General features: G+C 39.3%; 1 protein-coding gene across 7 annotated transcripts in view; it reads right to left on the bottom strand.

The window, feature by feature from the left end:
• Positions 1-1,743: 1,743 nt before the first annotated feature.
• CPSF3 (cleavage and polyadenylation specific factor 3) overlaps positions 1,744-12,050 on the bottom strand; it is a 31,856-nt gene continuing 21,549 nt past the window's right edge. For all 7 annotated transcript variants that reach the window (XM_010964034.3, XM_045523411.2, XM_010964037.3 and 4 more), the window contains exons 13-18: positions 10,902-11,000; positions 9,478-9,572; positions 7,841-7,928; positions 4,814-4,883; positions 3,736-3,832; positions 1,744-1,946 (exon numbers count right to left, since the gene is read on the bottom strand). In XM_010964034.3, the coding sequence (XP_010962336.1) occupies positions 1,845-1,946; positions 3,736-3,832; positions 4,814-4,883; positions 7,841-7,928; positions 9,478-9,572; positions 10,902-11,000 (551 nt within the window). In that variant the 3' untranslated portion in view covers positions 1,744-1,844. The remainder of the gene's footprint in view (positions 1,947-3,735; positions 3,833-4,813; positions 4,884-7,840; positions 7,929-9,477; positions 9,573-10,901; positions 11,001-12,050) is intronic.

The following is a 12,050-nucleotide window of genomic DNA, read 5'->3' as shown; positions in this document are numbered from 1 at the left end:
AGTAGGGGAGAATTAGGCTGAACTCTGAAAACAAGAAAGAATAGTGGGGGTTTATAGCCAAGGAGTAGGGTGAGGAGTCAGTCAGGTGAATGTAAAGCTGCCAAGAGGTAGGATAAATCTTTGCTAAACTGACCTAACAGGATTCTTGCTGAAGGCAGGCCAGGGTGATACCAGGGTGATCAGATCAAGAGTGTGGGAAAAAGAGTCAGAAGGATATCTTGAAACTACTAAGCTTAAGGTGAAAACCAGAGCAAGGGGAGCAGTGCGTATTAGAAAAGCTGACATGCCTTTTTGTGGCTTGGATGTGCAGTGTTGGCGCGAGAATGGCCAGAGCTGTAGAGGCAGATGGGGTGATGCAGAGCGTGACCCCGTCTTGAAGCTGGGAGGTCCCTGGCTTCAACTAGAATAACCTGGGGGCTTTAAGAATGTGCTGATAAAGGACCATCGCTTCATTTTTAATGCTCCCCAGGTGATTCCGATTTGCAGCCAAGGTTGAGAACCATTGTTAGGCCAAGTTAAGGTGTTTGGACTTCATCCTAATTACGGTGAAGAAGCCTTAAAGGATTTCCAGCAGGGGAGGCTTGAAGGCAGATGTTATTTTAGGAATTAACTATAGGGAGAAAGGAGGCTGTGGCAGGAGGAACCAGAGGGGAAGAGATGACTTGGACTCAGAGCCACGTAGAGATAAGACAGCAGCAGATTCAAGAGCAATTTAGAATCCTTAAGTCAGTTACCTCAGGGAGAGGGACTAGGAGGAAGGACTTCCCTTTTGCTGTATATAACCTGCACTGTAAAGATATTACAAGTGTGTATTTTTTGTAACTTAATGTTTTAAAATTTCTCATAACAAAGTCTTATATGACACATAAAAGGTGAACCTCAGACCTGTGGTTTGGGCCAAAGACAAAGTAGGGTACCTTATAGAAATAAATGTATTTAGTTTCAAGTAGAAACTCAGATTCAGGCACTGAAGTTTGTCACAAAAGCACAGGGAACGACTAATAGTGTCTGGACATTAGTGACTGTGGACGACTGATGGCTTTAGCCTGACCATGCTTGTAACAAGTCTTCAGCTGGGCCATGAAGGCAGGGGGTGGGGGGAGTGGGGAGCTGGCCTCTGTGCGAGCTCGTCCCTGTTTCTGCTGCCAAGGGAGCAATCAGACCCTTTCTTGAAGTAGTGGCCAAAGGAGCCGTGGGGCAGTCGACCCCTCCCTCAGCACACAGCACTCAAGTGTGCAGTTACTTGCAAGCCTGAATTACTTGTACTTGAGGAAACTGAACTAATGATTAACTTACACATAAAACAATTCAATAACTAACACCTGAATACTCCTGAACTTGAGTCATAAAAATTATATTTTGAATATCTCTGAATTGAATATAGATTATTATGCAAAGAAATGTTCTTGAATCTCAAAAGGCCTAATTTCACAAAGATGAATTAAGGAATTTGGTAAGAAATTGGGAGGGAGGAACTAGAAAAGGGGCTTAAAATTTTAAATGCTAATTTCTATTAGTAATGCAAATTCAGAATATGGATATGAAAATTCAAACCATCATGCACTTCCTTTCCTTAAAAAGGACAATCAGACATTCTGATTCAGCTGCTAGGAGCAGATCTTAACTGCATACTTGCCTAGAAGCAGAGTCAGTAACGGGCAGTTTATTCAGCAGTTCTAGAATAAGTGGACAAATTACTTGATAATTCAAGGTGCTGGAATAAAGGCCATTTGCTGTCAAAAGTAAATCGGCTACACGAGAGAAATTAATGTATTTCATTTTAAGTAACAGAAGCAGTCAAGCATTACAAAGCAGTTCTCTCCATCTACAGAGACACGAGGTTATCAGTGAACTGGCGTCAAGGCCTCATATAGTCTCTGCGCAGCCAGCTCCACCATTTCTCGCAGGGACTCGTCGTCTTCACTTCCTTCTTCACACTCGACAGTCTGAAAGTGAGAGCACAGACATGCCTTTCACCTCAAGTGTCTACAACTTTATGTGGGAGAAAAACGGATGCCCTTTAAGAACACTCGTTTCCTGTAGGGGTCGGGGGTCGCCGCACTGCACGCCTGTGGGCTCGCACCTGGATGCGGAAATGCCCGACCGCACGATGACTGGGCCTAGCTAGACATCACCTTCGGGGGAGAAAAAGAATAAAGGGAAAGTCGAGTGAACTATGTTTACCTCAAAGCCCATGTTATGATCCAGTAAATGACATTCCAAGGAACGTAGTCTGTGTAACACAAATTACTCAGCAAGCGACGGATGTGGTCATCTAGTCAACATTTAGTATTAAATCTGATTTGGACTCACTGATAATCTTCCAGTTACTTCTTAACTACAAAACACTATGCTATTTAAACATTTTTTTAGTCACACCATAAATATTCCTCATATAAAAATTTAGGAAGGAAAAGAAAAACACCCTTAAATTCTATGACCTAGTGATAACTACTATTAACACTTCAGTGCATAACCTTCAGACTTTTGTTTACACATATCTATTTTCTTTAAAACAAAAATGGGATAAATTATCATATTTGCTTTCTTGTAAACTCCCCCCCCCCCACTTAATAATGTAGGTGGACAAGTTTGCACACGACTAAATCTACACCATCGTTCTTCTTCGTGGCTGCATACACAGTGTTCCGAGTGTAAGGGTGCACCATACACATAATTCACTTACTGTTTTTATTTATTATCTCCTACTCTTGGATATTTAGGTCTCTTGCCATTTTGTTTGTTATAATCAACGCTAAAATAGACATCTTTGTATATATATATCTTTACTCACTTGCCTAATTGATTTTCTTTGGTGAAATCCAGTAAGTGGAATTGTGGATAAAGCCTTACTTTTTTAAGGCTTTTGATGCAGATCACCAAACTGCCCTGCAGAAAGAATGCACCACCTAACTTACAACCTCCTCCCTGCCCCAAATAGCACTTGAGAACGACTTTCTTTCACCATCACTGGGTCATATCACTCTTTAATCTGTGCCAATATAAGCAAATAGTGATATTTCATACTTTAAATTTGTATTTCCTTTAATTATTAGAGGATCTGCTCTGAACATTTGTTCCATATGTCTACTGGCTATATTTCTTCTCTAGTGAATTACTTGTGTAAGTTCTTAGCTTATTTTTCTATTGAGGTAAAATCTAGTGTTTTCTCAAAACATCTATATAGTCAAAGGATATACAAAAGAAATACCAAACATGTTACCAGTTTAGGAGAGCTGTTCTAATCTTCAAAACGGTCCCACAAGGAAGACATACTTATTCATTTATGCTTGTGAAACAGTTATGAACGATCTTCGGGGTGTGTGGTGGGAACAGGCCCCCAACTCTTGGATCCTATTGTTTGGAAAAGCTACTTGGATCTTGCTGGTGCGAACAGAGAAGTAGCTTCTCTGAAAAATCTGGAATCAACTGGATGCCAAACTAGAGAAGAGCTGAGGTGGATTAAGGCGTATTATGAAAATGGAAACAAGGGCGTAATGAACACATGGGAAGTGTGCACTACGCAGCAACACGGAACAGTGCTTATGACGAATGAGAAATAAAATGTAAGGATGTAAAACCTCACATATGATAACATAAACGCAGTCTATTAAAAATGTAGGAAAAAACTGTAAGGAAATACCAAAATGCAAAAATAAACTGCAAAATAAGATTACTTCTACTTTCACTTTATTTCCCAAATGTCTTGAAATGTAGGAATGAACAGCTACTTACCCGAGTCTCCAAGTTTATATTAGCAGTTTTTCCATCCACTGTGACACTAAGAATAGAACCATCTTTTACACTAACACAGTCTTCTCCAAATATGTCCCTTAAGATAAACAAAGATGCAATATTAGTGGAAAATGCTTTACAAATATGTAAAGTACAATTTTATATATTTGGGGAAAAAATAATATTGAAGATAGGCCCTAGTTTGAAGCAGAATACTTATATCTACTCCTGAGGTGTGCTTCTTAATTACTTTCACATATTTTATGAGGCAGGTGAGATACACAGCTACCATTGGTTAAGAATGCACTGTTCAGCAGGCACTGTGCTAGGCACTTTATATACATTATCTTAACCTATAATTCTGGTAAGGAGCCCCTTTTACACAGGAGGAAAAGAAGACACAGGAAAGTGATCTGCTGAAAGCCCCATGGCTAGTGAGCACGAGACTGGTCTTCAAGTGCAGGCACCTCCGTCCAGCACCACCCGCGCCCCCTGGGAAAGCCTCGGTACTCTAGGGCCACACAGGACCTTCTGTTCCTGTAAAGCCTCTGAAACCAGAGCCGCCCAACAGCAGAACTGTTCTCGATACGCCCCCTGGGCAGGCACAGGAGAGCAGACACCTGTCTTCTACAAAAGGGCTTCTTACTCTGAGGTCCCAAGAGGGGCTTCAGGGAAGGGGCATCTGGAGTCCAGAAAACTGGAATTCACATATAAGAAGTGAGTATGTGTAGTAATTCTTAAAGGCATAGTAACCCTAGGGTAATACTCTAGTGCTTTTCTGATCCTGCCACACCAGCCACAGAAAAGCATCTTGAGGCTCTATATTAAGCAAAACGCACTTCGCAGGGAAGTGGCCAACCAAGCAGGTCACATGTACTCAGAGTGAGCTGCACTGTTTAGCTGGAAGGAAGCAGTTCAAACTGCTTTACTGACAGAAACACAGGCCCCTAGACAAACTAAGTGACCTGCTAAGTGACCTTGTCTGAGCCTGACGAGCAGGCAGCGATGGCACCAGAATCAAACCCTCCCCACCATCTGCTTCACCACTTTGGTGAGCAGTAACGTGCACATCACTTACTGGAGCATGATCTCCAACCTCTTGCTATAAACGTGCATTTCTAATTTTTTAGAAACCTTCTGTACTGCACCTGGAAAAAAAAAGCCACAGAGGGATCAATTTCCAAATTCCAGTTTAGAATAATTTCCAAATCAATACTCAGAACATAGTTGCTGAGAAACCAAAGTGGTTAACTATGGAATCCTTCAAGTGACAAATGTATACAGAGGGTCTACCCGCTGAGACAAACTGATATTTCATCACTTTATTTTATGTTCTTGTTCAAGAACCACAAGTGACATCATGTAAAATTTTATTTCTGGGGAGGGTATACAGCTCAGTGGTAGAGTGTATGCTTAGCATGCAGGAGGTCATGGGTTCAATACCCCAGTACCTCCATTTAAGAAATAAATTAATAAACCTAACCACCCCCAAAAAAAACTCCTGCTAGAAAATGGAGTTTAAAAAATTATTTATTCCAATGTTTCTCCAACTTTCTACATTTATGAGCAGAAGTGAGTGAAATTATAACTCCAGGTGGTCTAGGAGCACATCCACGCTCAGCGATCTCTGAAGTTTTTGTTTTATGTGAAACGGTAAGTAAATTTAGCATTCTGCTACATATAATATACTTACAGCTGTTTTAGTAAAATTAATATTTAAAATCACTCGCCAGTTAGATTACTTAGCTTTTCCCCCAAAACAAAGTAACCTGGAAGTAACAGTAAACAAAGTAATCTGGTTCGGGAAGATGAGCCACACTTGATCTCTGGAATCCCACCACTTTCTGCTACCTCCACAGGCACTTCCGCCCTGGCCCGAGCTTCTATCCCCCACCTTCCTGATCACTAAACTCCGACTGGAACCTCGGCCTTCATACTTGCCCTCCTAACGGTCTTCTTTCAACAAGCACCAGGGTAATCCTTAAAAACCCTACAGTGTAACCCATTTCACTCACACTCCACGTCCAAAGCCCTTAAAATGGCCCACAAGGCCCTACACATCTGCACCCACTCCAAACCCGATCTAGCTGCCCAGCACTCACTGTGGCATCAGCTCCTCCAGGGCAACCATCTGTGTGCCCTGTTCACAGATGTGCCCTAAGCACTTGCAATAACACCCACCACACACCAGGTGCTCAATAAATATCTCTCGAATGACTGTTAGATGAAAATAAGGAAGCACCTCATTACCCAGAAGAACGTAAAATCCCGCTCCTGATTCACCACCAAGTGGGGGAGAACTAGGGAACATAAGGCAGCCGGTTAATTTAATGCAATTAACTCATGGAAAAAGCCTGTTCTAACTTGTCAGCAACGAACCTCCGCAGAAATGCCCAGAGGCTAACCTAGTGAGGAAATGTTTTTATTATTATTATTATTATTAGTTTGAGATGGATCACTAACGATAGGATGATCATTTTTAATTCTACTACTATAGATCAGACTAAAGGTATATTTTCACTTTGGACCAGAGCACTAAGAGAAATACACAAGATAAAGTCAAACCAGTCTATGACAGCTCATGTGTTCCCTCCTGTACCACAAAGACATCAAATATTTGGTGATTATCTGTTTTCTGTTTTTCAGCTCCATCATTAGGTGGAGCCTTCATCAGAGCAGCAGACGACATCTTGACGACACATTCGACAGTCAGTCTCATGCTAACGGGCTCTGGGACCCCTCCTCCACCCCACAGCATGGAAGGGGCTTAGGGGAGCTCATACACCCAACGTCCCTGAAGCCCACAAAACATCCTGATTGGCCTGGAAAAATATCATTTTTGCATAGAAATTTCATTTTTCAGGGAAGTATACAAATACCTGACTTCATTTTACAAAAGAGCTATTAGAATTTAATGAACAAAAAGCAACCTTGGAGGCTAAAACACAATTCAACTCAGGAGTGTCTGATTTCAAGGGAACAGGCACACACTAAGGAAGTGAAGGCAGCCGCGCTCACGGAAAGCTGTGCCAGCCCACACACTCCGGCCTTAAACTTCCCCTCCTGTTCTCTGCACTTAACCCTTGTCCCCTTCACTTCACTGCTCCTAACTTTTGTACCACTAATTAGTTATGACCTTTGTAAAAGGTCCTCCTTCCCACACCCCCCCACCCTATACCTTGTCCTTTATATTCTACCATCGAAGAGAAGAAAAAGGTAAAATAGAGAAAACTGACAACTGCCTTTAAAACTGTTCTGTCATGAATATCTTTGTTCCCTGGGGCAAAGACTGATACTGAACATCGTATGAAAATCCAAGGTGTGCTGTTCTTCTGCGGCTTGTGTGAAGGTGCGGTTCCATCTCCTAGGTTACAGGCACACGGGGATCCATTACCCACGGGTTAATTCAACTAAAATAAATGATCAAATAGTGTCCAAAGCATAATTTCTACCATGATTATTACTCACATTCAAACACTTACCAGTAACTTAGATGAATAATTTAGATTTGTCTAGATTTAATAGTTTCATCTTATAGATGTGACCAATTACGAGAAGATGGATTACGAAGTAATTGGCGAAGCATTTTTCCCCTGAAATCAAAGAACTAACTACTTACTTTTTTCTTTTAATTTTAAGAAACAGAAAAATTCCATCAGAGAACAAGATCTGATGTCCTGTGAGGCTTCTCGGAATATTTCCTGGGTGGTTTCTTCCCCCAGGAGCACAAAGGACAACCTTACATGCCAATAATGTGTATCTTAACACGTGTTCTATTGAATTATGTATAAAATAGAATCCAGCTGTAAAGAAATCACGCACAAGTATTTTCACTGGTGTTTTCCTTGATTGAAAATTGCTGCTTAGAAAACAAAGAGATTTCATCTTTGTGTTAATTGCAACCATGTTTTTATAGCACAGATGAAGATTCAGAACAAAAAGTAAGTAAAATATTAGTAATATGCCCTATGCATGTATCATACCTTAAGAGTTACAGGAATGGGAAAATCAGATTTCAAGCTCTTTAAGACCCTGTTTTCTGCTTTTCAGTTCATAGAACCATGGGAGAAGTGAAAGAACTGACAAAAATGAAGTAATTCTGTACCTTTCCTTATTTTCGGGTTGGACTGAACTTCTAGTATCACGGTTGTTACTGTATCTGCATACATATCATTGGAAGGGTTTGCCAACCACTGTAAAGCAAGAGGCAGAATTAGGGAGGTGCAACCCAGCCAACCACAAAAGCTGCAGTCACCACCACCCACCCAGCCACAGACTGCACATGTGGGACAATGTTTCTAGCATTTCACTGAGATCAGCTGACATTAACCAGCAATGCTGAACTTCTCTAATTTCTTTTTTATCAACAATAGTAAAATGTACTGAGCCCATCCTTGGTGGTAAGTGTTTTATATGCATTATCTCATATAATTCTAATAACATCTTCATCATAAAGGAGGAAACTGACTCAAAAGTAACTTGCACAAGTAAATAAGCAGTGATTAATTCTTGGTTCTAGGATCAAATTCCTAGTCACTATATTTTGGTAGCACAGACAGTAATATTTTCAGACATTTACTTTTGTTTCTCACATGAAACCTAAGATCCCTGATACTGTTTCATGTGCCCAGTGCTCTGAGAAAGTTTTCCATGTCCCCCAGGTTAGGGTGAGACCAGCTGAATTACTTCAGGAATGAGACCCCCCCCCCTTTTATTATTTCTCTAAAGAGTGCTTTTACAAATGATGTGAGTCACTGTAAAACTTCTCTAAGATTTTCTTTGACATGTTAATTCTAGGGAGTTAAAAATACATTCTCTAAGTTTAGTAGCAAGAACTAAATTACTGTCTCTAATAACTTTTCCCCTTTCTGATACTTTATATATTATATGTAACTTCATGTTATAGATAACTACTCTTTTTGACAATTTCTTCAGTTATTTTTAGCCTTATAAATCAAATTCAGAATTAAATCAGAGAATTACAGTGGGACCACAGCCATCAGATCTTTTTTTGTTTGTTTTAAAAAACAGTATGTGTGAACAGAATAGTTGACCGTATAGCTGGCAAATTTACACACAACCTTGAGGCAGAGAAACAGACAAGGTACCTCCCTGGATCACTCAGTGTTAGGATTCACCCTGAAAGTCAGTCTTTAAACTTAACAGATGCCAATCTATCAGAATCAACCATCAAAGTCACTTGGTGTCTGGGTTCCAAATTCTACCCTTATGAATTTAAAATTCCAAGAGTGAGAATCACAGTCACCTAAATTAATGATTTCTAAGTTTCTGTTTCTAGCCTTTGTGAATTTGGGTCATTTTAATGTTTCTTATTTGAATCTTCAGAATTTCACTCTCTTAAGAAGTGCTGCATAACAAGTTTGTTTGCTTTAATGTGTCAGAATTTTATTTTTATCTTGAGAATTTTAACAACTTTTGATATAACTCAAGACATCCTGGGGTACTAAAAAATCAGTTAAAACTTACTCATATGAGAGACCTGTGATTATTACACATACTAAACATTAAGCCTTAATTTATTATTAGTTTCTATGCTAATTTAACTATTTAGAAAATGCCTAGCTATGTTATATTTAAAGCCGATCTTGGAAAGAAAAAAAATACACGTGTTTTCCAACAATTTTTTTTTTCCTGATTGGGAAGAAATCAATTTTCTCTATAATTACATCTGAACTCAAAACTTTTTCCCCTTCCTTGTTTAGGTAAATGATCTTATCTTACTTCTAATACCACCATTCCTGGTTCTTGGATTACAGTAATATTTTTGAACACTTTCAAAGCAGGTTTTTCCTGAATTTCTAATTCTTCTACATCACCTGAAAAAAAAAAGAATTATAAGACATACATAATTTTTTGAGATGGGGGAGCAACATAGGGGTGTGGGAGTGAGAGAAACAAACTACTGGGTGTAAGCCAGGCTCAAGGATGTATGTATGACACAGGGAACAAAGCCAATTTTTTGTAACAACTGTACATGGAAAGTAACCTTTAAAAATTGTATAAAAATAGAAAAAATTTTTAATTTAAAAATAATTGTCTAAAGCATAATTATTTGTTTATAGAGGTAGCTGAAATAAGGTGACACACAATTGAAAAAAATTTAGTAACTCGTGTATAGGCAAATTTTTAAATAGCTAAGTAGGTTTTATATTAATTGCTTATAGCAAATGGAAGATCTCAACATGTATTATAAAAATTCATATAACTAGATAGGATTTACCTTGGACAGTAAACATTTTAAAAGTTACAAACGTTCATGACTGTCAAACACCTATGATTGTACAAGAGATTCAGCAACTAGCATCCTGAAATTTAACACAAGCCTCAGCACCTACTAGTCACTTCTGCCTTCTGTCTTCACAGGTTTAACGGTTCTACAGGGAAATTCCTGAGATGTCTAAGATGAGAAGGAAAGGGAAATTCTCTAAGATGACACCTTTCTGGTCTTCCCAATAACCTCTTAATTAAGGATTAATTCAGACATATTTTATTAACTTCTTATGTTATGATCTATAATTCTAACAAGAAGTTCTGAGGTAAAAAAAGATTATTTTTATCGGTTTCTTTTATGTAAGTACTTTACTATATGAATTATAAAGAGCATATTAATAGAAAGTGTAATTGTGTGATTTGAAGTGTTCTTGTTTATTAGAGAGAACTCACACTTTTAAACTAAGTCATCTCCATCCTGATGTTAACACACGAAACTCTCTAACTCACAACAGTCTAATATGAAAACAGAATATGTTCATTCTTTACTGGCCTTTGGCCAGTGATCATGCACGCTTATAAAACCTGCTGGATAGATTAGTACAGATGGAACCAGAAAAATTATTTTCAGTGAACAAAGAAAAGAAAAAGATATAATTTAGCTATAGTAAACTAAAGTAGACTTTAAACACAAGCAAAGACTACTGACATTTTTAGAATTTTAAAATGGATCAAGAGTAAGACATGTTATGGAATTAAAAAAATGTTTATCAGTATGTTTTCAAAATTTTCACCTAAAGGTGATGATAACATGACCAAGTAAAATATAAATAAAATTTGTGTAATTCTGAGACAATTAATATCCTTTCCCAGATATGCAGTTACCTTACTCAAAAACAAAAAACAATGAAGTGAATGTTAATAAATACACACACCTGTCAATTTCTGCAGCTGGTAATAGAGCAAATTAAAAGGCCCCGTATATGGAATGGCTTGGGTCTGTTTTACAGTGCTCATGGCCAAGTCAGTATAATCTGAAGAGGAAATTAGAATAAATATACTTTAAGAAACAATACTAGTCCCACAAAATGCAATTTGCAAACACATACATAAAGAAAAGAGAAGTAAAAGCAGAGTAAGTGAGAACGTGTTTTTCTAGCGAACACAGTGCTCTTCAATTGGCTCCTACCCCTAAACACCCCCTCACCCCCGGCCCTGCCCAACAGTTAGCTTGCGCTCCAGGCACAAGAAGGCACTCTCATTCTTCCAAACATGTTAGGTCCCTGAACGTCTCCAAGTCAGGAAGTGAGCTGGCCTCTGCCATCTTTTCTGCTTGGCAGCTCCTGGCAGTCCTTCACCACTTGGCATGAGAGCTACCTGGTTAGCAAAGCTTTCCCAACTCTGCTGGCCCCACCCTCATCTCACATCCGTATCATGCACTTCTGAGCGTCACGGGTCTGCACTGTGATTGGCTCTACACAAGGTGGCTTCTCTCAATAGATAGCTTTTCAAGGGCTGGGACTGTGCTTCTCATGAATCTCTATCCTCCAGCACCTCGCACGATGCCTGGCATTGAGCAAGAGCTCACTGACTGTTCATGGAACAAGTTATTGTCTACTGCACGGTCCGAAAGCTGACAGCTGGCCTGTCTCACAGACGGACACCTGAACACTGCTGCTATTTACTCCTTGATAAAGCACTTTTAACTTATTAGTGCTCTACACATAAAATTGAGTGCAGCTGTCTACCTGAAGATACTACCATGTTTACTGCAAAAGCAATGATGGCTTAGCATTTACACAGGCATAAAACACAAGGTCCAGCAAGTGACTTAAAACTACAGGTCATAAAAATCAAAAAGCTTGTGCGGCGAGCCCAGGAAATAAAAGCGCCAGGACTCCACTGTGAAAGGCAGAAGACAAGCCTGTAAAGGGTTAGAGGTCGTCAATCTGTGTTACAGGGGAACTTATGCTTCCAATTAAGAAAAATTTATTTCACAAAGAATTTAAATGTTTTAATAGTTCAAGGAAGATTTTTCCCCCCCATAAAGCTAATGAGATTATCAGGGTTCACCTATTTGTACT

Source organism: Camelus bactrianus, chromosome 15 (assembly GCF_048773025.1).
Source record: "Camelus bactrianus isolate YW-2024 breed Bactrian camel chromosome 15, ASM4877302v1, whole genome shotgun sequence".
In the NCBI taxonomy this organism is placed as follows: domain Eukaryota; kingdom Metazoa; phylum Chordata; class Mammalia; order Artiodactyla; family Camelidae; genus Camelus; species Camelus bactrianus.
This window is presented reverse-complemented; position numbering and strand designations above follow the sequence as displayed.